Source organism: Pteronotus mesoamericanus, unplaced genomic scaffold (genome assembly GCF_021234165.1).
Source record: "Pteronotus mesoamericanus isolate MK-2021 breed Mesoamerican mustached bat unplaced genomic scaffold, CSHL_Meso_final scaffold_165, whole genome shotgun sequence".
Classification (NCBI taxonomy): Eukaryota; Metazoa; Chordata; class Mammalia; order Chiroptera; family Mormoopidae; genus Pteronotus; species Pteronotus mesoamericanus.
In genome coordinates, this window is record NW_026555307.1 from 4,383,235 (window position 1) to 4,410,280 (window position 27,046).

Sequence of the window (27,046 nt, forward strand, 5' to 3'; positions counted from 1 at the left end):
TACAAGAAGCAACTGATCGATGTTCTCTCTCACACTGATGTTTCTCTCCTTCTCTTTCTCCCTCCCTTCTCCTCACTCTAAAAATAAATAAATAAAATCTTTAAAAATTTCTCTTAATTCTACCATGATTTTTAAAAGATCTCTTGTAATTCCACCACTTGAATATCTAACTCACTGTAACATTTTTGTGGTAAATCCTATCAGACTTTTCTCAAAGTATATGGCTTGGCATAGCATCTATCTTCTCTCACTGCACAATCTGTTGTAGACATGTTAAAATTAACGTGGAGATGCCAAGGATCGTGTCTACGGTATCACTCTTGCTGGCTGGATAGAGCCTCATCTAGGACCACCAATAATTTACTCACTGCCCTTCCTTGGACTAGCGCTATTAGAAACAACCTGGGATGAATATCACTGCCCTTTAAACTATGTTCTTAGGATGAACTCTTTTTAACCTATGATTCTTATGTTTCATCTTCAAACAGGGAATATATTAACTCAGCTTTGCAGAGAGAATATAAAAGTGTGTCTATACAGTCATTCTCTATTCTCAAACGTCTTTGTTCTCGAACAGTTCAGTTCTTGACCAAGTTGTTCACAGAAAGATGTCGGTTTTCCAATAAAATATAGGTTCTCGTTTCTCAACCCAACAACTCTTTCATGCTGATGCCTGTATGATCAGTCACACATCTCTCAGGTAACAAATAAAGGAGATTTGGTTTTCGAACGAATAACTTCTTGAACAGTTTTCCAGAACAAATTAAGTTTACGAACTGAAGTTCACTATATGTGTAATAAACACCTGAAGACTACTGTTCCTACTTAGTTAAATGGACTAACTCCATTAGCTTACCTTCTAAAATATCATTTGCCAATATTTCAAAGTTTGGCTTATTCACCCTTTAAAAATGTTTTTCCTTCCATGGTTGAAAGATAAAATTTTGGAAAATTTGAAAATTTGCTGTTGAAATTTAAAAAGATGAAGCTGTTTGTAGATGATTTTGTAAAAAACAAATAAACAAAAAAACAAAAAAACTCCTAAATTATGTTTGCATGTAAACTTGCAGTGTAGTTGAAGTAACTGAGGAAACTTACCAAATACATAAGATTGTCACGTTCCTGAGTTATATTTTCTGCCAGGCCAACAAGATTTGCCAGGTACTGGTGAGCAGACATTTCGTTCTCCATGGCTTTCTCCACCTGCTTTGTGAGGACGTCAATTTTTTTTTGAGATCTCCTAAAGAGTTCCACCAAACAGTGAAATAAAAAACATTAGCCCAAATGGCTAGGGCATAGTGATTATCTGTATTATAAAAACAGCAAGTATGTTAGCATTTAAATGTTATTCTTCAGCAATCTAAATCTGTAAGTTTCAAGATGAGAAATGATAACTAAATTTAACTTTAAGCCAAGCATAATTATTGGCTCAAAGTCAAGCCAATAGAAATCACTATTAATTTAGATTAATATCTACATGTGGCATAAACTACTATACACTGTAAGTTGACTATTTCAAGTGGTAAAAAAAAAAAAATAGTAAAAGTGAGCATCCCTCCTAAAGTAGGCTAGTAGTGGCAATTTGATTATCATAAAGGAAAAATAAGACAACGACAGTTCAGTAACTTGCCACAAGTCACATAAAAAACCCACCCAAAAGGCAGGATCAGAAATTAAGGTGCCGATAGCAATGAATTAAGATACAAGGGGCTCTCAAGGCTCAAGGGGCCACAAAGAGGTAAGGTGGGGGCGCATGGCCCACAGTCCCAGGACTTTGTGTTAAATGCTTTAACACAATTAATAGGCTAATTATATATTATTCTGTTAAATTTTTGGCTCATGTTCTAAAAAATAATTCTGAAAAGGAATTCAGTAATGCCAAAGTAGACTTTCAGAAAATGGTTAAAGAACATCTAGAACTTTCAGAGTCTTAGAGTCATCATCATAAGTATCAACAACATGTGAGCTATAGACTAGAAACATGTTAGTTAATATTGGTCTACGGCTTTTACTGTACTTATATTACTTATATTTTCCTATACTTATATCCAATAATGTCAATTGTTCTTTTCTATTTTATAGCCAATATTAGAAAAGAAAAAAATAAAGTTTTTTAATTCTTTTTTTAACTATTAAAAAAAGCTTAAGAAAAAATATATAAACACCTATTTATTTTCTGTGCCCTTTCGAGTTCAGCTTTCAGCACTTTGTTTTTCGCTGTCAGATTGTCCTTCTCTAACAGCAGGCTCTTTTTCTGCACTTGCAGGACCGCCAGCTTTGCCATCAACTCTTCCATTTCAGCACTTTCTTTGTCATCTTCCTTCTGCAACTGGCTGATGGGCAAAAAAAATCACAGGCTTGTATCCAGTACACGGAGGCTACACTGAGGCAGCCACTTACTTGCCAGGCAAGCGATAAACAGCCCCGCCCTCCAGCCCTTGCGGGGTTGTTTGGAAGGCCCCTGCACAATGTCTCCCCATCCCAGCCCTTGGAGGACCTGGGATGGAGCTCCTAGAGGACAGGAAAGAGGGCATGGCTGGGCACACACTTCTTTGATAGTAATGATCTAACCTCTTTTTCTGCCCACAATTTTTGCTTGTGTCTGTGTATATATACTTATTTATGCTCTGTTCCTTCCTGAAAGAATTTGAGAGCTCAATTTTTTACATAATTATTTAATTGCTGTCCCTCAAATTCTAATGCTACAATAAATTTTATCCACTAAAGTGAGTGCATGTTTTTATGATTAAAAAAAAACAAAAGAACAAGAAGAGCATATAATTTCAATATATAATTCTGGCAGAATGATGGTCAAGAAAGGAGTTATTTCTTCATTGGCTTTTGTGGTCAATTTTCATGTAATAACCAGGAAAGAAGAGGTGGGGCCACGTGCACAGAGGCTGCCAATGTTCTGAGAGATGGGGTTCTCTGCGTACGAGGTGGGGTTTACTTCCTGGCTTGCTGGCTGGCTGGAGAACAAGCCTCTGGTTGCATGTGCTTCGGGGCTGCCTCACTTGTCATACCAGTTCAGTGACTTCAGCCTGGGTTGGCTCTTTGAACAACGAGCCAGGAATTTTCCAGGCAGTTTCCATTGCTTTCTAGTTTATAAGTTTTAGTCAGTCAAAGAGCAGAGGACATACCTGGACAAAAAACGAAAAAAATTAAAGTTTGAATTAAACTCATCTTTTAATTTATCATTTTTCTTCTGTCTTTGTTTTGATTTTAAAATTTTATTTTAGAAGTATTTTTGGCCAAAGTAATACACTTACCTGAAACCAAATCAACCAGTAACAAAAAGTTGAATGAAAAGCAACCAGAGACAACAGGAAATGTTGGGGAAGTATTGGTGGGTGTGCACAGCCACGTCAGAGAGCAGTATCTAGAAAATGCATTTACTCTGTGGCCCAACAAGCCACCTATAGTTATGTATTTAGGGAAACTTTGATGACACATATAAGAGAGTTTACTGTGGCACTGCTGAATGGAGCAAACATAACAATTTAAACTTCCATTGATAAGCTAAGTAAAATGCAGTATTTCATATGATCAAATACCACCATGCAGCAGTTAAAAAGGATAAATTCTATATCTATTTCAACAGGGAAAGTCATTTTAAAAATTGAGTGCAAAAAATCAAGATACTAAAAGCATGAATTTATTTATGTAAACTTAAAACACACCAAAAGTACCATGTTATTAATGAAAATGTAAAAATTAAAAAGTAGATTGGAAATATAGTTCCAAATTTATGATAGTTGTTGCTTTTGGAAAGAGGGGGTGGGGACTAAGAATAGTGGTTAAAAGGTGCTTCAGCTATATTTCTAACAATGTTTCTTAAATAAAACAAACCAAAAGAGGTGGAAATAATTTATACAAAAGAAGTTAACAATTACCATTTGGTGGGGGAAATAACTGCTTTGAAATAAGTTATAATAAAATTCCTAGTGTCATCCACTGCTAGCGTCTCATTCTCACTCCCCAGAGGACATTCCTACTGACCATTTCTTTCTTTTTTTTATCCTCATCCAAGGACACATTTTCATTGCTTTTAGAGAGAGGAAGAGAGAGAGAGAAACATCAGTGTGAGAAAGATGCACCAGCTGGTTGCCTCCCATATAGGCCCATTCAGGGGACAGTGCCCAGACCGGGGATCTTATGCATCTGGACAGGGAGTCACACATGCCTGTTCCTGGGTTGGGAATCGAACCCACAATCTAGGTATGTGCCCTGACTAGGAACTGAATGACAATGCTCCAACCAATTGAGCCACACCAGCCATTTCTACTGAACATTTCTGATTTCAGTTCTTCTGGTGAGAAACCATGACTCAAACTTTTTAAAATTGTGAAATATTATATATATATATAGAGAGAGAGAGAGAGAGAGAGAGAGAGAGAGAGAGAGAGAGAGAGATCTCTAAAAGTATATTAAAGATACAGGTATATCTTAACAAAAAATTATAATATGAACACCCATGTAATTACCACATAGGTCAAGAAATAGAACATTTCCAGTACCCCAGATAATCCCATGTGTCCTGCCCCCATGACAGAACTAATCTTTTTTATACCTTCAGCACCTAATTGTACATCATTATGGTTTAATTTAGTTTGGCAGTATTGGAACCATATATATAAAAGTAACCAAGGTGTATGATCTGTATACTAAGGGACTACATGTACTTTAAGATCATTATGTCCCCAACTCACCCATTCTTGATGTGTGTGGCTGTAAAACATTTAATTGTATCAGTATATCAACTCTATGTACCATTTTCCTGCTGACAGCTACCCTGTACACTCTTACAGGAATCTGTCGGGCACTCCTACTCAAAATGTGGTCCTTAGATGAAGGTCAGTCTCTAGTTGACTCTTACTTGTTCACAAGATAAATACAGAAATATAGAGAATGGCTTCAAAACTTTTATTAGCAATTTAAAATTTCTATGACATCTATGCAATGTGCGATGAGTGAACATGTGTGAATAGCAGCTTGGATGTTGTCAAATTTGCAGAAGGTAGCATGTGGTAGGAGCTGCATACTCATCATGTACAGCAGGAATACATAACAATGTATGCTTTTAAGGTTAGTTTGTCAGTTGTAACTAAAAAATGTTAAGACAGAATTCATTTCTTTCATGAAGAGCTAATTTAACTATTATTTTATTGAATCAATTGTTGAACTGAATTAATTATAAAGAATTAAAGAAGAATGTTGAAAATACAAAGACTTCTGCTTCTGGTCAAAAGAGAGTTACAGATTTATTCTTCAGCTAGAAAACCAGGCACAACATAAGAAACAACAGCTTTCAGACTTTGGACAATAGACAAAGCAGAACTGTGATCCCTGGGAAAAGGAAACAAAATGTGAGTACTACCATTGCTCCAGGTTACTGCCAGGCCACAGGGAGGGAAAACCCAACCAGAACCCAGTAGCCTTGTTGAGTTGCGGAGTCAGAGATCAGAGATGAGGAAGGCCAAGGCAGCTAGAATTGCATGGCAGAGAGGAGGGAGTTTCACAGACAGAGACAGGGCTCTGGAGATCTTTTAGGAAGGCCCCCACAAGTCTTTGGCTCAGTATAGATATATACACATCTGTGATGAAACTTCCAAAGGGTTTAGGAAAGAATCTAAAAATCAAATAGGCAGAACAATTCCTGAATTCACAAAGAACGGTGAAGAGTACATGAGCCCAACCCAGAGTTGAAAGACCTTATAATATAAGTGACATTAGGGAGAGCCCTCAGACACTATTATTGCTTTGTAATGGGGATACATTAGCTTTATTAAAGGCTGCTATAAGCCTCCCCTAACTAAAGCAAGCTTCGAAAGAATTTACTATTCTCTAGTAATTTGAGTGTGCTTCAGAACAAAATCTAACACTACTTAAAGCAATGCTATAAGTCTAGCACCCGACACAACAAAATCTATAATATCCAGCATCCAATCAAGCATGGAAAATAAGCAATAAAATATGATCCATAACCAACAGGAAAAATATAAATAGAACAGATCCAGAAGTGAGAGAGATGATGGCACTGGCAAAGGTTTTTAAACAGCTATTATAAATATGTTCCATATGTTCAAAACAATAGAGAAAAACAGCATGATGAGAGAAATAGAAAATTTTAAAAAGACTCACGTGGATATTTTAGAAAAGTAAATAATACATTGGATGAGAATAAAAACAGCTTAGACACCACTGAATAAAATATTAGTGAATTTGAAGACATAGCAATAGAAACTAACCAGTTGGGAGAGATCTAAGATGGTGTCAGAATAGGTGGAAGCTAGACTCACCTCCTCCCAGGACCAAACTGGAATTACAACTAAATTATAGAAAAATCATCCTGAGTAAGAAACTGAACACTAGCTGGATAGAAGCCTTATAACCAAGGACTTATGGAATAAACCTCATCACCACAGTGAGACTGGTAGGAAGGGCGGAGGCATAAAAAGCTGGCTGGGCTCCCATGGGTGGCAGATGAAGTTCCAGAGGGATATTTCAGTGGCTGGGTGGGTCCCCTGAGCAATGTGGGTTCTAAATCCCAAGATGGGCTCCCCAGCCTAGGGTACCAGAACTTGGAAAGGAATCCAAATTACTAGCAGTGAAAAGCAGTGTGGTTTCTGTCCACCAGGCAGAGACAGCTAGAGACACAGAGAGCCTCATAAAGGGCCAACACATAAAATTTCGTTTGCAGCCACTTACCCTTAGAGCCGGCAGAGGGAGGGTAGAGCAGACTAGACTACAGCCCTGCAAGGAGAGTCAGGGGTTGGTGGCTCACAAAAGAGAGCTGAAGGGTCAGGCACTAGGATCCCTATGCTTAGTCATTCACCATACTGCAGAAGTCATCTTTCTCAGGCATGGCGCTCCCCTCCATGCAGCATCAGCCTAGGGGGAATCAATAGTCCCACATGCAGGAATTACTTTGTCCCTCTCTGTGGAGCTTAAGTGGGGCTGCTGAAGAGTACAGCTGGAGGCTACTTCATTGATTAAGTCTATCAGAAAGCCTGCAGAGTTGGATCTCTGGGAACTTTGAGAGTCTAGCTGACCCTCCCACAGGCTTGGTGCTGGTAAAAGCCAGCCATGGTACACAGCTTGGTTTTTTATGCACACGCTCAGGCCCAGCGAGGGAGCTACAAGCTGTGGATTGCTGATAACTCCAAAAGGATCGCACAGGGCCAGTCACAGGCAGTATATGACATAGGTCTACATGGGAGTTCTTGCAGATCTACCTAATACATAGAAACAAACACAGAGGCAGACAAAATGGTAAGACAAAGAAACAGGCCACAAATGAAAGAACAGAATTCTCCAGAAGAATACCTAAATAAATGGAGGCAAGCAATTAATCAGATATAGAATTTAGAGTAAAGATTATAAGGAGTTCAACAGCATGAAAAAAAGACATGAAAATCATAAAAAAGTACCAGTCAGAAATAAATAATGCAATTTCTGAACTAAGTAACACACCAGAAGAAATAAACAGTAAATAGGATGATGCAGAGGATCGAATCAGCAATTTAGAAGACAAAGTGGAAAAAAATGTCCAAGGAGAGAAGCAAAAAGAAAAAAGATTTTTAAAAATTGAGGGGAGTTTAAGAAACATTTGGGACAACATGAAGCATTACAATATCCACATCATGGGAAAACCATAAGGAGAAGTGAGTGAGCAAGGGATCAAGAACCTATTTGAAAATAATGACTTGAAACTTCCCTAACCTGGTGAAGGAAAATACATACAAGTCTAGGAAGTGCAGAGTCCCAAACAAGATGTACCCAAAGAGGCCAGCTCCAAGACACATTGCAATTAAAATGGCAAAGTTTAAAGACAAGAACAGGATTTTAAAAGCCTCTAGAGAAAAGCAGTTAGTTACCAACAAAGAGCTCCCATTAGACTATCATCTGATTTCAGAACAAACATTTCAGGCCAGAAGGGATTGGCATGAAATATTCAAGGTGGTGAAAAACAAGTACCTACAACCAAGACTACTTTACCCAGAAAAGCTATCATATAAAACTGAAGTGAGGGGCTGGACAGGGCAGGGGAGGGCAATGTGGCAGGGGGACAATTGGGACAACTGTAATAAAACAACAATAAACTGACTTCTGGCAAGGAAGGAGGCCTAGGTAGATACACTTTGCCTATTCGCACACTCAAAAGGACAACAACAAATTTAAAAACAAAAAACAACCAGAACTCCCAGAAAATCAAACTGTATGGAAGTCTGACAAAGGAGTTAAAAAAGAAATATTCATCCAGACTGGTAGGAGGGGTGGGGACGGGCAGCTGGGGTGGAGAGATGTGTGGCAAGGTGGTGGCTAGAGGACCAGTGGGTGAGGCAGCAGCTGGAAAATGCGGAAGTTCTATATCTGCATTCAGATAAACCAGGAGGAACAACTGGGAGTCAGACAGACTGTGAAAACCAGCGTTCCAGCGCGGGAAAAGAAAGCCTCAAAATCTCTAGTTGTAAAAAACCTCTGGGGGTTGAGGTGGCAAGAGAAACTCTCAGCCTCACAGTAGAGTCTGTTGGAGAGACACACAGGGTTCTAGAACGTACACAAACCCACCCACCCAGCAATCAGCAACAGAAGGGCCCAATTTGCTTGTAGGTAGTGGAGAAAGTAACTGAAAGCTGGCAGAGAGCCAAGCAAGTGGCATAGTTTCCTCTCTGACCCCTCCCTCACATAGAGTGCCACAACACAGCAAAGTGGGTTGCCCCACCCTGGAGAATACCTAAGGCTCTGCCCCTTACAATGTAACCGGAGAGCACAGATAAAATATGGCCCAAATGAAAGAACAGATCAAAACTCCAGAAAGAACAGGAACTTCAAGATGGTGGAGGAATGAATGGAAGTCACACTGACCTCCTCCCAGAGCCAATCGAATTAACACTAAATTGTGAGAAATCACCTGGAACAAACAACTGAACAACAGTGAGAGAGGAGCCAGCCATATAACCTCAGACAGACAGAGGAATTGGCTTTAGCACAACCTAACTGGTAAGGATTGCAGTAGAAATTAGAAAAGAGGGGCTGGGCACCCACAGGCAGCACCACCAGAGGTATATTTAAATGGCCAGTTGGATCCCCCTGAGAAGAACGGGATCTGAACCATAAGTAGGGATCTCCAGCCTACAGCACCAGAGCCAAAAGAGTACACAGATAACAGCAGCTGCGAAAAGTGGTAGAGTTGCTCTCTGCTAGAGACGGATGGCTGGCGATGCAAAGAGCCATTTAAGGGGCCAAAGCACACACTTTTATTTGCAGCCACTTACCCTGGTCTCTGGCAAAGGCAGGGGCAGAGTGGGGTAGAGACGCCTGAGAGACTGGGGAAGGAGGTTTTGGGGAAAGAATAGAGTAAGTAGCTGGATGGGATCCTTGTGCTCACTCCTCCCCCATTACGGCAGCAGCCTTCTTGCTCAGGCAGACCACTCCCCTGCGAGGGGGCAGCAGCGTGACAGGACCCAACAACCCTGCCCCCAGGAGGGACTTGCCCCACCCTGTGGTGCATAAGCCTGACTGCTGAGTGCAGAGTGCAGAGTAGATTAACAGCTGAAGGTGACAGCCACGGACAGTAGATTCCTGGAAATCTCAAACAGACTGCCTAAGGTCAGACAGGGTCAACATCTGACATCATCAGAGGCAGATCCAGAAAGAAAAAACAGCAGTTTCCTACCATAGAAGTTCACACCACAAAGTCAGGAGATCAAGACAGATCAATTTAAGAAGCAGAAGCAAAAAAGCAGTGTCTCACAAATAATGGGAAGACAAAGAAATACCCCCCACTCTAAGGGAAAGGAGCAATCCCCAGAAAGAGAACTAAATGAAATAAACACTAGTAAACGATCAGATATTGAGTTCCAAACAACGGTTCTAAGGAAGCTCAATGAGCTCAGTGAGCTCAGAGAGAATTACCAAAAACTACAGGGAAACTATGAGGAGCTTACTGCAAGGAACTTCAGCATGAAAAAGGACATAGAAACTATCGGTAAGAGGCAAGAGGAAATGAAGAATATAATTTCTGGGTTGAAGAACACAGTAGAGGGAATCAAAAGCAGGCTAGATGAAGCCGAGGATCGAATCAGCGAGCTGGAGGACAAGGTAGAAAAAAGCTCCCAGAAAGAGCAAGAAAATGGAAGGGAAAAAAAAAAAAGACTCAAAAAGAATGAAGAGGTGTTAGGGAAATGCAAGACAACCTGAAAAATAATAATATCCATATAATAGGGATACCAGAAAGAGAAGAAGAGGAGCAAGGGATAGAGAACCAGTTTGAAAAAGTAATGATGGAAAACTTCCCTAATTGGAGGAGAGAAAAAGTCACACAAGCCCAGGAAGCACAGAGGGTCCCATTCAAGAGGAACCCAATGAGGCCCACTCCAAGACACATCATGATGAAAATGGTAAATATCAAAGACAAACAGAGAATCCTAAAGGCAGCAAGGGAGAAAGAGGTAGTAACATACAAGGGAGCCCTGATATGGCTAACAGCTGACTTCTCAACAGAAGCACTGCAAGCCAGAAGGGAATGGCAAGAAATATTCCAGGTAATGAAAAGCAAAGGCCTGCAACCAAGACTGCTCTACCCAGCAATGCTCTCAATTAAAATGGAAGGCAAAATAAGGAGTTTCCCAGACAAAAGAAGGCTAAGAGACTACACCTCCACCAAAGCACTGCAAAATATGCTAAAGGGACTGCTTTCAGATGAAGAAAAATTTCTATGAATACCCAGTTCTTTTTGCAGTTGCCAAAACTTGATATTACCAATATTTTTTAATACATATTAATCTGATTGTGACAATGATGTGTTATTTTAATTGTTCCTTTACTATTTGTTGAAACTAAACCTGTTTTAGTATATTTCTTGCCTATTTCTATTATTTTTTTTAAAAAGCTTTAAATGACTTTTTGGTATTCTTTATCCATTTATCGATTAAAGGTTTGTAGAATTGTTTTCCATAAAAAACAACAACAACAACAACTATTAACCCTTTTTTTTAGATGTGTGGCAAATACTTTCCCATTCTATTACTTGTCCTTTAACTTTTTTTTATATGTATATTACTATATAGCTAAATGTTTAATATTGTCAATATTTACTTTATAGCTTCTGGGGTTGAATATTTTACTTTAGGTCATGAAAAATATTAGTTTGTATTTTCTCCTAAAACTCCTTAGAGTCTACATATTGAATTTTAACTCACCTGAATATTTCTTGGATAACGTGTGAAATAGGGTTCTATATTTGTTTTATTTCAAGTAATAGTGGTCCATGTACCTTATTTGTTGAATAAGCCTTATTTTATCTATTGATTTGAAATATCAACTTAATCATACATATATTAATCAGATATATACATTTGTCTCTAGAATGCTCATTATATTTCATTGATCTACTTGATTATTTCTGGGCTGGTGTCATGTTGGTTTAACTACTGAGACTGTATAATGGTTTTAAATCTTTTAATATATTATACTTGACATTTAAAAAATAAATAAAATCAATCTGTATTTAAAGAAAGAAAAGTAGAGAGGGAGGGAAGGAAGGAGGAAGGGAGGGGGAGGGGAGAGAGAGAGAGAGAGAGAGAGAGAGAAAGAAAGAAAGAAAGAAAGAAAGAAAGAAAGAAAGAAAGAAAGAAAGAAAAAGAAAGAAAGATGGAACTCCTACATTTTGCGACAATATGGATGGAACTGGAGAATATTATGCTACGGGAAGTAAGTCAGTTGGTGAAAGACAAATATCATATGATCTCACCTATAAGTGAACTCTATTCAACAAAATAAACTAATGAACAAAATAAACCACAGCCATGGAAACATGGAGCAGACTGAAGTGACCAGAGGGGATGGGGAAAGAGGACAATGGTGGAAAGAAGGGGAAGGGACTAGACAAGGAGCATGTATGAATGACCCATGGTCGTGGACAACAGAGTGGAAATTGACTGGGGGAGCAGGGGGTGGGATGAGCGGAGGGGGGTAAAGGGGGAAAAACTGAGACAACTGTAATAGAATTAACATGATTCATAAATAAAAAAATAATAAAAAAACTATTAAAAAAAAGAAGCATAATTGATAGGCACACAATAGACAGGGGGAGGTTAAGAATAGTATAGGAAATGGAGAAGCCAAAGAACTTATATGTATGACCCATGGACATGAACTAAGGCGTGAGAATGCTGGTGGGAGGTGAGGCGCAGGGCAGAGGGGGACAAAGGGGAGCAAAAAAAATGGGACAACTGGAATAGCATAATCAATAAAGCATACTTTAAAGAAAATCCCTTTCTCTAAAATGTGTCTTTTACTTAGCAAAAGGCATTTTTGTGTAGTTTACGTATAATATAAAATAAAAAATATTTAGCACTACAAGCTATTTTTCCGTGTGAAAAATAATCTTTGGTGACATTACTTATTTAATGACTGTTGTATTTCATTTTATGGTTGTATCCTTTCATTTAACAAGTTCCTTATTACTGGATATCTAGGCTTCCAGTTCTACTCCTTTAAATTATCTCTGGTTTTAAAATCAATAAAGGCTGGAACAGCAAAGAAAAAAAATCATACACACACATACAAAGTGCAGAGTGCAGCCCTCAGGGACATCCATATTCTACTTTAATACAGTATTTACCATTCTTAGACTCCAACACTTGTGCTCATGCAGCCAAGAGACTCAGAAAAAGACAGAACAAAAAATTAAAAGGAAAAAAAAAAGCAGAGGTGTTGTAGTATCTCTCCACTCTGCATATAACAACATTGTGATGCATCAACACTTGAAAAGACATTAAATTCTTACCTTTGTAATTCATTTACAATTGAAGTATGAACTTTCATTGCTATTTTGTCATCCAACTGTGTTTTTAGTTGTTGGCATTCAGCACATAAAATTTCCAGTTGCTCCTTGCTTTTGGTTAGCTCCTTTTCTTGGTTCTGTGTTTTAGTCTCCAGAAGCATTAGTTGTTTAGTCAGTTTAGAAACTAAAAAAACAAAGGAGATGAATAAAGTCTTGGTACAGGAAAATTAATAAGACATGATTATGTATGTATGTATGTATGTATGTATTTTTTAGAGATGGGGGAGAGGGAAAGAGAGGGAGAGAGAAAGATCTATGTGAGAGAGAAACATTGATTGGTTGTCTCTCAAACACACCTCGACCAGGGACCAAACCCCACACGCAGCTCAGGTATGTGCCCTGACTGGGAATTGAACTGGTGGTGTTTTGCTTCACAGGACAACACCTAACCAACTGAGCCACACCGGTTAAGGCAAACATGATTATTGATTACTACGTTAATAGTAATGATAGTCAATGTATAAAAAAACTGATCTTTTATAAATTTTTTTTTTAAGGTAGGATGTCATGTTTTATTACATTGAGCATCTTTTTTAAATTTTTAAATCATGTTTATTCTATTACAGTTGTCTCAGTTTTTCCCCCTTTACCCCCCTCCACCCATCCCACCCCCTGCTCCCCCAGTCAATTTCCACTCTGTTGTCCACGACCATGGGTCATTCATACATGCTCCTTGTCTAGTCCCTTCCCCTTCTTTCCACCATTGTCCTCTTTCCCCATCCCCTCTGGTCACTTCAGTCTGCTCCATGTTTCCATGGCTGTGGTTTATTTTGTTCATTAGTTTATTTTGTTGAATAGAGTTCACTTATAGGTGAGATCATATGATATTTGTCTTTCACCAACTGACTTACTTCCCTTAGCATAATATTCTCCAGTTCCATCCATATTGTCGCAAAATGTAGGAGTTCCATCTTTCTTTCTTTCTTTCTTTCTTTCTTTCTTTCTTTCTTTCTTTCTTTCTTTCTTTCTTTCTCTCTCTCTCTCTCTTTCTTTCTTTTCTCTCTCTCCCCCCCTCCCTCCCTCCTTCCCTCCCTCCCTACTTTTCTTTCTTTAAATACAGATTGATTTTATTTATTTTTTAAATGTCAAGTATAATATATTAAAAGATTTAAAACCATTATACAGAATATTTATCAGCTGTTAATCTACTCTGCACTCTGCACTCAGCAGTCAGGCTTATGCACCACAGGGTGGGGCAAGTCCCTCCTGGGGGCAGGGTTGTTGGGTCCTGTCACGCTGCTGCCTCGCAGGGGAGGGTCTCTGCCTGAGTAAGATGGCTGCAGTTAAACTGAGCTAAAGCTGATTCTTCTGTCTCCAAGGGTATAAGGCTCCTCTCTCGCTATTGTTCAGTTGTTTGTTCCAGGTGATTTCTCCACAATTTAGTTGTAATTCCAGAGTGGTCCTGGGAGGAGGTCAGTGTGACTTCCACTCACTCCTCCAACATCTTCATTGACAACAGCCAATATTTTAAAAATCTTTTGGAGATTTATAAATTACTACCAAAGGCCTTGTACTCAGTAATTACTGTCCCTATATTAAGCACTGACTAAATACAAACTCTCTAATTGAGGTTCAATATCTTGATATAATTGTTAAATATACAATATTTAGTAAGACATGATTCTAGTCTTCAAGAAACTCTCTAAAGACTGCAACCTTAAGTCATATGTAGGTAGGCAAGCATACATCATGATGTTGTCCCTACAACTGCAAGATTTTCAAGGATATCAAATATGGCCAAGTAAAATCGAGGATCCTAATTTAATGTATGATTTTGATTTCATATGGAGCCCCAGCACTCTACTCAGTTTCTTAACAGCATGTCCAGTTAAGCCTTAGCCCTTTCCCTTTTGAGTCATTAACCCACTGAGGCAGCCAGAAACAATGGCCAAACCTTGACTAAGGATCACAAGGTATGGGTTTCCATGTAAGCTAAAGATAACATCATGGCCTAAGTTGTGTTTCAGCTCCTGACTTCCAAAGTGGAATGACCTCTGGCCATGTCCTCATGAAACCAGACTGAGGGACCCCAAAGCTGACTTCAAGACCTAAAATTATGGTTTATTGGGCTTACCTCACTCTTGACCGACAAGCAAGACCAATAACCCCAAATCCCTCACTCATGATGACTATGATTTCACTCTATAAAAGCCCTTGTCTGTAAACTATCTAGAGTTCAGGTTTTTGAGTGTTAGCTTCCCATTTTTCCTGGATGATGCCATTCATAATAAAATAAGAGAGTCTTTTTTCACTGCAATTCTCAGTGTTTGGTGTTCAGCTCTGCTAGTGCTGAGTGGACACTGTTCAGTAACACAAACTAAGACCCAAATTTATTATTTTTCTTTCCTTTTCTCATTAAGTTTTTATGTTTTATGTCCTATATCTAAAGTAAATCATAAATACTTCATCCTATGTGTCATAGTATTATGTAATAATGAGATACTTCCTGGGTATCTGTTGAAACTAGTACATAGAAGTAGTATAGCATAAAACTTTAAACTCTTATACTGCATTAAAACATTTAGTTGATCACCCTGGCAGCTGTGGCTTAGTTGGTTGGAGCCCTGTCCCATGAACAAAATGGTCACAAGTTTGACTTCTGGTTGGGGCACATGTCTGGGTTGCAGGTTTGGTCCCGGGTCAGGAGGATGGGAGAGGCAACCAATCAATGTTTCTCTCTTGCATCCATGTTTTTCTTCTCTCTCTTCCTCCTTTCCCCTCTCTCTAAAATCAATAAGCATGCCATTAGGTGAGGATTAAAAAATTTTTTAGTTGATCAACATGAATAGCTGTTTCTGGGAAACAGAAAAATAAGAGGCAGTTGACTGAATCATAGAGGCCAAAAGGTTGGCTCTGCTCCACATGACCAGAAGAATCATCATACCTGTTCAGATCTGCTATGTTTGAAAAAAGTATAAGCTTAGTGAATATAAAATTAATTTTCCCTGTTCTCTCTAATATTGAAAGCAAAGATGGGAGGCTCAACAACACTGTCTCCCATCCCCCACAAATAATGCCAGAGTAAGAGCATATACTTTTGTGCCACATAAAGTTAGGGAGTGGAGAAGTCCTGTGGAGGAAACTCCTGTTGGACTCTGAGAGATGCTCTCATTTTTAAGCCTGATCTGGCCATCAGAAACAAATGAAGTGCTAGCCTAGTGGCTTCGGCAACAGGAGAGGCTAGCAGTTAACTCTTCCTCAGTGAAGAAGGGGGAGTGGTTTAATAATCAGGTGCAGAAAGGAAAACAAAAGAGGGGTTATATCAGCTCATGCAAGACAGCTTGTATTTAGGCCTCCTGTCCTACATTATTCTTCATTGGAAAAAAAAATCAGTAAAGCAAAAGGAAAAAACCCCACTATCTTTTTGTTCATAAATTTTGGTTTTAATGAAAGTGGAAAAAATGACTCAACCTGACCCATTTCCAAGTCCACTGTTATATACTGTGAGGCTCCTAAGGAGAGAGGGAGCAACCCAGAAGGAGAGGGGCGATCATGAAACTATCTGACAGAGATTTAACTTCAACAGTACCTATTGCTCTGAAGAAAGGACAAGAGCACAGAGAGACTGTTTAGAAATCAAATGGTTCTACTTATTTACTCATTCAACAAATATTCAGGTACAGATCATTGTATTATTTCAAATTATTCACTTCACATAATTCTTCCTATTTATATGGTGCTATTTCCCTTAAAACCAGATTCACTGATTCTAAACCTATCACCTACAAGTGATTTACAAAATATATAGAACAATTAAAGTGACACTGTGGAGTCTAAGAGAAAGCAATCAATTCATTATGGATAATGGCTGGATATGTTATAACATAAACAACTGCATTTCAGTAAAGAAACATGTATTGTAAAAAATATGATTTCCTCTACTTCCAATTTGAAGGGGGGACCCTACTGGAATGGGGGTGCAAGTGTACAATGACATAACAATGACACCACAGCATTACCACTACTCACTGGAAAGACAGCTCACCTTCCTGGAGACGCTCCTGCTGGGTATCCTTGGCTTTTCTTTGCTGAATCTCCAACTGTTCTATCAACAGCCTGTTTTCCTCTAAAACCAGTTCCGCCTGAATCTGAAGCTGATGCCTACAATTGATTTACAAAATTAAACACTGCCATTCAGGTGCTGAATGATTACAGAGACACTCCAAGTCTAAAAGAAAGTAACTGATGTTGTAGGGAATGAATATTTGGACATGTTTTAATGCTAAACATGTTATTAACACATTAATCCCACCATGTGCAATAAATTAGGAGAAAGGACAGTAATGAAGTTTGAATTATGAACTTCTTAGTAACTTTTTGAAATGTAAAATTCCAAACATACACAAAAGTAGAAAGAAGAGAATGATAAACTCACATGTATAAAACACCCAGCTTGAACAATTATCAAATGGCCAATCTTGTTTCATTTACACAAAACTCCAATCCCCCCAATCACTGGTTTATTTTGAAGCCAACATCAAATATTTTTAAAGAATTTAGAAAGTTCCCATTTTAATTTTAAAAATACTCACTTATAATCAGTAGCATATGTTACAAAAAAACAAGAGCTTTGTTAAAAGCCTTTGGACAGTTCCTTAAACTGTACTGAGAGTCCCCAGCCTAATTTCATTACAAGCAAACCCTTTCCTTACAGATGGTGGTCAGTATATGCCAGCCCAGCTCAACCTTCAAGGTCACAAGTTCCAATCAGAATGGGCTGAAAGGACCTTGAAGATCTAGATAAATGTTTACCAACCAATGTACACTATAAACCAGTAAATTATTTCAATTTCCCACTTTAAAGTAAAAAAATGAGGTGGAAGAAGGAGAAAAAAGATGAAAGGAATCAAGCTAAGAAGGCCTACCATCTGCCCAGGAAGGGTGCTGTCCCTGGCTGGACAGCTCCAGCCTCCTCATTCCTGCCTTACACAGAGCAGCTCCGCTTGCCCGTTTTGGACTTCCTTATAAGACTTACTTTCTTCCTCCTTCCCTTTTTCCCCTCCCTCCCTCCAATCTTCTTTTCTTCCCTTCTTTCTTTTTTAAAGGAAAGGGATCCCATTTCTACAAAAGAGATGAAAACCTCAGATCTAGTTTAGCACTCGCTCCCATTTTATAGGTAAAGAAACCTAGCCTGAGGTTATACACCTGGTCAGAGGAAGTTAGGAAAAGAAGCTGCAGCCCAGAAGTTCATTGTACTTCATTTGAAACTAAGGAAAAAGCTTCTACTGAAGTGCAAAGTCACTGTGCCCGAGGCTCTGAGGCTCTGGCGAGGAGGCACTGTGTCTCACACCTGTGCGCCAGGGGAGCCGCAGCCAAGGAGGCGGGGGAAGCACACGGCTGTAAGAGGCTTCAGCAGTGCTATGCTCCAGAGGCCAGGGCCCGCACGCCCAACTGGAGGACAGTCAATTCAAGGAAGCGGGTAGCTGGTGGGGGTGGGCGGCTCAACAGGCACTGAACAGACCTAAAGTTCACCCAAACAGCACAGCCCACCACACCTGAGCAGGGTCCAAATTTCAAATGCCAATAAACTCAGGATTGGGAATATGGCTCATGCGTTTGAAGGCAAGATCTGTCTTTTTAAAATTTATTTATTTGTTTTTATTTTAAGGAAAAGTAAGAGAAATAAAAATTAAAACCACAATGAGATATCACCTCACACTGGCAAGAATGGCTGTCATCAATAAACCAACAAACAAGTGCTGACAAGGATGTGGAGAAAGGGGAACCCTTGTGCACTGTTGGTGGGAATACAGATTGGTGCAGCCGCTGTGGAAAACAGCATGGAGTTACCTTGAAAAAATTTAAAATGGAACTGCCTTATGACCCAGCAATTCCACTTCTGGGAGTTTATCCGAAGAATCCCGAAACAACATAAGCACCCCTGTGCTCACTGCAGCATTATTTACAATTACCAAGATATGGAAGCAGCCCAAGTGTCCAATAGATGACTGGATAAAACAACTATGGGACATTTACACAATGGAATACGACTCAGCTGTAAAAAAGAAAATTTTACCCTTTGTGACAGCATGGATGGACCTGGAGAATGCTATGTTAAGTTAAATAAGCCAGAGAAAGTCAAATACCATATGATTTCACTCATATGTGGAATCTAATGAACAAACTGAACTAACAAGCAAAACAGAGAGAGAGACTCATAGAGTGCAGGCTGACAGCTCTGGGGAGGGTGGTTAGGGAGCAGAGGGATTGAGTAAAAAGGAAAAAGGACTCATAAACATAGAGAACAGTATGGTAATTATAGAGGAGCTGGAGGGTATAAGGGGGAGAAATGGTACTGGAAAAAAATATAAATAAATACATACATACTAATTAAAACAAAAACAAAAACTGCCCTGCCTGGTGTGGCTCAGTGGATTGAGTGCTAGCCTGCCAAACAAGGGGTCGCCGGTTTGATTCCCAGTCAGAGCACATGCCTGGCTGCAGGCCAGGTCCCCAGTGTGGGGTGTGCGAGAGGTAACCGCACATTGATGTTTCTCTGCCTCTCTTTCTCCCTCCCTTCCCCTCTGTCTAAAAATAAATAAAATTTTTTTTTAAAAAAGGAAAACTAAACAGGTTTGACGTACAGCTATATACAAGGTTAGAAAAAGTAACTGAGGTTCCAGGTTCTCACAAGGACTCGTGGAGGCACGAGAGGCCCATTCTAACTGACCTGCTTTCCAGGGAGCTACTCAAGGAGGGTGTGAAGGGAGACAGACTAGGAAACCTGACAGAAGAAAATCCAAGTTCAAGAGGAGAAGTGAGGGTGCACCAAGATCCAGCAGCTGCCCAGGCCAGTCCCAACTGACACATCAGTGATCATAATGTCGGGGGAACTGACATACCAGTAAGAATGCTTTTGACTCACTTCTGAATTTCTGACTCTCACATATGGAAATACTTAATTTTTTTGCAGTAATGTTGACATGCTTAAAAAAATACTAAACGTAACATACCTACAAAAAGCAAAAAAGATCTATCTGAATAGTTTTTGCTTTCTTAATCTTGCCCGGATATTCCTTTAGACTTTTGAAGACATTCACTTTCTCAAATTCACTGAACAGGCATTTGCTGCTGCTGTGTGGATGAATAGGACGCAGCTCTGACCTTGAGGAGCTCACAAAGGAGAAGGAGGAGACAAATGTAGAACACACAGGCTGCTGGTGTGTGGCAGGTATGAGAACAGGATGTGTGTTTAAAGGCTAGGTCAGAAACTGAGGCAAGAGAGCAATTAACCCTGCCTATAGGAATAACTGCTTACCAGTGCCATTTTGCGGGGTGGGGCTCATATATGAATAGTAGTGAGGAGGGGGCATTCGGGGGTAGGGAGCAGTATCAGCCACAGGATGGAAGTGAGGCAACACTTAGCTGTCAGAGAATGGAAGGAAGGCCTGCATAGGGCAGACAGGACAGGACAGGGTGGGACAACACTGAGGGAAGAGGGCTGTGCAGGGCTGCATCCTGGACTGACTGCTCTAAAAGCCCTGGGAGCAATTGCAGGGGTCTAAGAAAGACGGTGACCCCACAGGTTTGGGGTGGGAAAAGCACCCTAGAAAAATACAACCTTAGGAGATAAAAATGGGGACAGCAAATATAATTCAGGTTTAAAAACCTACTTAGAATTTTTAGACTAATCTTTAAAATACAAGTTTAGAATAAACTGCTAGAGTTCACTGTACCTTACTAATTTCTTAGAAGCTCTCCCTTAAAATATTTTAGTTTAAAAAAGAAAATGCATTTGATGATTAAATAAAGTTTATTCCTATTATCTTTTTTTTTTTTTTAAATCAGTAAAATACCAGAAATACAACACCACTTGCCATTCCTCACTGGTAACAGGACTACTCTTATTTAACTGTTCGTGCAATTCTTTATTTTCTTTCACCACTTCTTGGACTCGCATCCTGAACATTCTCATTTCCTCCTGAAATAAAATTTACGTAAATTGTAACACACACATACACACATATCTGTATCTCTTAGTTCTAGTGCTGTTGCTGCGGCTAAAATCAAATGCTAATCACTTTTGAGAAAAGTCTCACAGTAACAGCAGCCTGAAACTTGGTACCAGCACCAAGTACTTGCTCTCAAGGAGCGCACGGTATAGTGAGTCTAGAGACAACTACGATGCTGAGAACAAGGGACACTGAACCTCAGGTTTTAAATATTCAGTTCCTAATCTCATCACATTTTTGTATAACTGTGAAATACTTGAAAAGATAAAAAAAGGCATAACAAAAGTAGAGATAACCTGTAAACACTAATTTTTCCTTTGTTGAAAGACTTTGAAGGGGCCCTTGGCTGGGGAGCACAGTTGGTTAGATCATCATCCCAATACGCCAAGGGTGTGGGTTCAGTCCTTGGCTGGAGCACATACAAGAGTCAGCCAATGAATACATCAATAAGTAGAGCAATAAATCAAGGTTTCTCTCTCTTTCTCCCCTTGTCTGTCTGTCTGTCTCTCTCAAATCAATCAATAAAAAAGACTTTGGAGGATAAAATGGAGCTTTTTAGATTAAAAATAAGAACTTTTCAAGAGCTTAGTATGGGGGTTGGAGTCTCTTAATTTGGCCTCATTACAATTACAACAAAGCTTCTCTTAGAGCCATGATTAAGTACAATTTCATCAGTCATTAGCTCCAACTCAAGGACTGTTACTTGGTCTCAGTTTTCAACTCCTAAGTCTGTGTTTGTGGCACTTTTAAAAACTTAATTACGATTAACATTCAATATTATTATGTATTAGTTTCAGGTGCACAACTGTGGCCCTTCTGCTGGGCCTCCTCCATGACAGCTTTTCTCAGCCAGCCCTTGGCCAGCTTCAGTGCCTTGGGCTGTCCTTCAGTGAAAATCTTAGGTGCCAGTATTTATTCCGAGATGCTTCTAAATTTTCTTCTCCCAGCTAAAATTTACGCTTATCCCTGTTTAACTTAAACAATGCTAATAACTTCTCTTCCTCAACTTTCTGCTCAGACCTACCCCCACTTGCTGGCAGTCCACTGGCTCTTTCAGAACAAGGGTCAGGCAAACTAAAGCCCCCAGGCCAGCTGCCTGTTTTGTAAATAATGCTTTATTGGAACACAGATGTGCCCACTTGTTTACACGGTGTCTATGGCTGCTTCCATGCTAGAACAGCAGAGCCAAGTAGTTGTAAAACAGTGACTGCATAGCCTTCAAAGCCGAAATTATTTACTAAATGGCCCTTTATGGAAAATGTTTCCTGACCTCCTGATTTAGAGGGAGCTTTGAATTAGTAATTTTCTTAATTATGAGGATTGATATTTCATCAATTAGTATAAGATTTATTCACTAGAAGAAAATGTTCACAACTGCATTACATGGGCCATATACATGAGACAAGTGTAGGAAGTACAGGCTGGCCTTCAGAGACCCTTCCAGCTGGGGATCCCAGACAAACCAACACTTCTCTCCCTGGGTCATTCCAATGCCAGAGATCTCTTGGGCCACTTAAATGAGGAACCCAAAGGGGTGTAGCACGGAGAGGCATGAATGTATCTACAGCACCCACATAGCTTTGGTCTCCTGTGTAATTAAAATGAGCTCCATTGCCAGAAGCCATTCCTATAAAATAGAGGTGAACAAGGCAGAAATAAATAAAAACCTCACTTTCTCACTGTTTCCAACAGCTCAATAATTGGACTTCCCTGGGGTCAGCTCTTCACTGAATTAAGAAGTCTACGTAAAATGCCCCTAGCTACTACTACCTAACCTGATCTGCCCAAATGTCTGTTCTAACAGTGGCATTTGCAGCTGCAGGGTACCAGGAAAGGAGCTCCTCCCATTGCTGCCTTTCCTATGCAGAACCACCCTGTCCCTCCACACCTCCTCATCTCTCTCTGCCTCCCGCTCCTGCTCCACCAGTTGCTCCCATCCTGCCTCCCCTCTTCCTTCGTTCCCTCCCTCCTACCCTGCTACACTCCTTTCTCCTTTCCTTTAACAAATATTTGATAACCTATTAGATGTTGGGCATACCTACTTCAAAATGTTTCTTCAAAGTTTGAAATGGTCTTATTTTTTTTAACCTTTTCTCCCCTGAGACATCTGCCAACCTACCTGAAGGGTGGCAATGAGCTCATCCTTCTCTTTCATTCTGTCTTCGTAAGCCAGCAACAAGGGTGACAGATACTTTATATCCAACTGAAGATAATGGGGTAAAAAAGATTAATATATTTCTTACATCTAAACACAATCAGCAAATTTTTAAAAAGGTGAGAAAATACACTTAATCTGGAGTAGATATGAATAGCTTTTCAAATATAGCCCAGAAAATATGGGCCTAAAATTAAGTAACTTTCACTTACCAACCAGGGTGGTATAGGGCCCTTTGACGGGAGGCCTTCAATATTTATACTCTATGAACAAAACACATTTTGAAGACAAATTAAACTACACTTCTGAAATTTCAAGACTTAGATGTTCTTGATCTACTGTGCATCAGCGATCTATGCATCTATATATATAGGCACATATATATACATGAGAAAAATTTCTTTTGAATTGTTCAAGAATAATTTGCAGATATAATCGCTCCTTTCCTGCAATACTTTGGTGTATAATTCCAAAAAAAAAAAAAAAAAAAAAAAAAGCCTTCACTTACTCCACCATGGCACCATCATAAAAATCCAGAAATCAGCCCTGGCTGGTGTGGCTCAGTGGATTGAGTGCTGGCCTGTGAAACAAAGGGTTGCTGGTTTGATTCCCAGTCAGGGCACATGCCTGGATTGTGGGCCAGATCCCCAGTTGGGGACATGCAAGAGGCAACCACACATTGCTGTTTTTCTCCCTCTCTTTCTCCCTCCCTTCCCCTTTCTCTAAAAATAAATAAAGCCTTTTTAAAATATCAAGAAATCAACAGTGATGTACTATATTCTAATCTACAGAATATATTCAAATTTCACCTATTTTCTTTTCTTTTTTAGAATCCATATACAAGTAATACTATGCAGTATCTGTCTGGCTTATTTCACTTAGCACAATGCCCTTCAGAGTCATCTATGTTGTTGCAAATGGAAGGATTACCTTCTTTTTAAAGTCTAAATAATATTCCATTATATATGTGCAAATCATTCATATACATATATATCATAAACCACATATACCTCACATTTTTCTTTATCCATGGAAACATAGGTTTTCATACCTTAGCTGATATGAATAATGCTGTAATAAATAGGGGTATACAGACATGTTATCCAGATAGTGATTTTGTTTCTTTTGGATATATATCTAGAAGTGGGCTTGCTGAATCATATGGTAGTTCTATTTTTGATTTCCTGATGAACCTCCACACTGTTCTCCATTGGGACTGTACTAATTCACATTCCTATCAACAATGTACAAGGTTTCCCTTTTCTTTATACTCATACCAGCATTTCTTATCTCATCTTTTTGATAACTGACATGCTAACAGGTGTGAGGTGATATCTTCCTGTGGTTTCGATTTGCATTTCCCTCATGATTAGTAGTGCTGAGCAACTTTTCACGTAATTGTTGGCCATTTATATGTCTTTTTGGGAAAATATCTATTGTATTTAGGTCCTTCATCCATTTAAAAAATTGGTTTATTTGTTTTTGTGCTATTGAATTATGTGAATTCTTTGTATGTTTCGGACACTAACCCTTTATCAAAGATGTGGTTTGCAAATATTTTCTCCAATTCCATGAGTTCCATTTCATTATGTTCATGGTACATTTGCTATGTAGATTTTTATTTTGATGTAGTCCCATTTCTTTATTTTTGCTTTTATTGACATTGCTTTTGGTCAAATCCAAAAAATCATTGCCAAGGCCAATGTTAAGGACTGTTATTGTTTCAGGCTTTACATTCAAGTCTTTAATCTACTTGAGCTGATTTTTGTATATGGTGTAAGATTCTTTTGCGTGAGTATATCCAGTTTTCCAATCAGCACTTATTGAAGAGACTATCCACTCTTTGTTGTATATCCTTGCCTCCTTTATCAAGAATAAACCAACCATATATTCATGGATTTATTTCTGGGCCCTCTATTCTGTTCCATTGATGTGCCTATTTTTACGGCAGTTCCATACTATTTTGATTACCATAGCTTTGTAATGTCATTTGAAATCAGGTGTGATGCCTCCAGCTTTGTTCTTCTTTCTCAAAGTTGAGTTTTTATGGTGAAAAGGTGTTGAATTTTGTCACATGCTATTTATGCACCTATTAAAATGATCATGACTTTTATTCATTTAATGTGGTGTGTTGCATATATTGACTTATATATTGAACCATTTTTGCACCTGAGGAATAAATCACACTTCATCATGGTGTATGATCCTTTTAATGTACTGTCAAGGTCAGTTTGCTTATATTTTTTTTGAGGATTTTTGCATCTCTGTTCATCAGGGATATTGGCCTGTAATTTTCTTTTCTTTTAGTGTTCTTGTATGGTGTTGGAATCAAGGTAATGCTGATTTTGTAAAATGAATTTGGAAGTGTTTCTTCCTTTTCAACTTTTTGGAAGCATTTAAGAAGGATTGGTATTAATTTTCCTTTAAAGGTTTACTGGCACAATTCACCAGTAAAGCCATCTTGTCCTGGGCTTTTCTTTTTTCAATCTCCATACTAGTAATTGATCTGTTCAGAATTTCTATTTCTTTATAATTCAGTCTTTCTATGTTGTAGATTTCTAGGAATTTATCAAGTTCTTCTGGGTCATCTAATTTGTTGGAGTATAATTGTTCATGGTAGTTTCTTACGATCCTTAGTATTTTTGTGTTCTTAGTTGTAATGCCTCCTCCTTTTTATTTATTTGAATTTTCTCTTTTTCTTAGTCTAGCTAAAGGTTGGCCAATTTTATTTATCTTTTCAAAAAAACAGCTCTTAGTTTCATTGATGTGTTGTTGTCATTTTAGCCTCTATTTCATTTATTCTCCGCTTATTTTCATTTTATTCCTTCAGTTCACTTTGGGCTTACTTACAAAGGTCTTCTTTTCCTAGTTCCTTGAGGTGTAAACTTAGGTTGTTTATTTATTCTTTATTCTTAACATTTGTATTTGTTGCTTTGGAACTGCTGTTGCTGCATCCCATGAGTTTTGGTAAGTTGTGCTTCCATTTTCATTTTTCTCAAGGTATTTTTTAAAAAATATTTTATTTACTTATTTTTAGAGAGGGGAAGAAAGGGAAAAAGAGAGGGAGAGAAACATCAATGTGTTGCGCCTCTTGGGTGCCCGTAACTGGGGAACCCTGCCCGCAACCCACGTATGTGCCCTGACCAGGAATCGATCTGACAACCCTTTGTTTCTCAGGCTGACACTCAATGCCCTGAGCCACGCTAGCCAGGGCTGTCTCAAGGTATTTTTTAAAAATTTTTCTTTTGATTTCTTCTTTGATCCCTGGATGTTCAGTAGCATGTTGTTCAATCTCCACATATCTGCAAGATTTCCTGGTTGTTTTTTTTTCTTGTAATTGGTTTCCAATTTCATAAATTGTGGTTAGAAAAGATTCTTGATATGATTTCAATCTTCTTAAATTTATTGACTTGTGATCTAACATATGGTTTTTACTGAAGAATATTCCATGTGAACTTGAGAAGAATGTGTATTCTTCTACTGTTAGATAAAAAGTTCTGTATTAGGTCCATCTGGTTTAACATGTAGTTTAAGTCCAATATTTCCATACTGATCTTCTGTCTTGATGATTTATCTATTGTTGGAGTATTGAAGTCCCCTACTATTATTGCTGTTCCTCCCTGCAGTTGTTAATATTTGCTTTATATATTTAGGTGCTCTGATGTTGGGTGCATAAATATTTACAACTATTATATTTTCTTGATGAACTGACTCCTTTATTATTATATAATAAACTTTGTCTCTTTTACAGTTTTGACTTAAAGTTTATCTTGTCCGATATAAGCATAGTCACTCATGCTTTCCATCTGCATTAAATATATTTTTCCATCCCTTCACTTTCAGTCTAAGTGTGTCCTTACACCTGAAGGAAATCTTTTTAGGTAGCATATAGTAGGGTCTTGCTTTTCTTTTATCCATTTTGCTACTCTATGTCTTTTGATTGTAGAATTTAGTCCTTTCATTTAAAATAATTAAGTATGGACTTTTTAATTGCCATTTTGCCCATTGTTTCCTGGCTGTTTTGTAGTTTATTTCTTTGTTTCTCCATTTCTTACTCTCTTCCTTTGTGGTTTGATGATTTTATGTAGT

The 27,046-nt window shown here is 38.7% G+C and overlaps 2 protein-coding genes across 2 annotated transcripts in view; one reads left to right on the forward strand and one right to left on the reverse strand.

Annotated features, from left to right (window-relative positions):
• Positions 1–1,537, forward strand: part of RPL13 (ribosomal protein L13) — a 241,807-nt gene extending 240,270 nt beyond the window's left edge. Inside the window, exon 7 of the mRNA XM_054588978.1 lies at positions 1,521–1,537. The gene's annotated coding sequence lies outside the window, so the exon portion shown is untranslated. The remainder of the gene's footprint in view (positions 1–1,520) is intronic.
• CEP89 (centrosomal protein 89) overlaps positions 1–27,046 on the reverse strand; it is an 83,407-nt gene that overhangs the window by 17,811 nt on the left and 38,550 nt on the right. Inside the window, 7 exon segments of the mRNA XM_054588974.1 lie at positions 1,099–1,240; positions 2,166–2,333; positions 12,794–12,974; positions 16,836–16,951; positions 20,668–20,771; positions 22,922–23,005; positions 23,170–23,220. Of these exon segments, the coding sequence (XP_054444949.1) occupies positions 1,099–1,240; positions 2,166–2,333; positions 12,794–12,974; positions 16,836–16,951; positions 20,668–20,771; positions 22,922–23,005; positions 23,170–23,220 (846 nt within the window).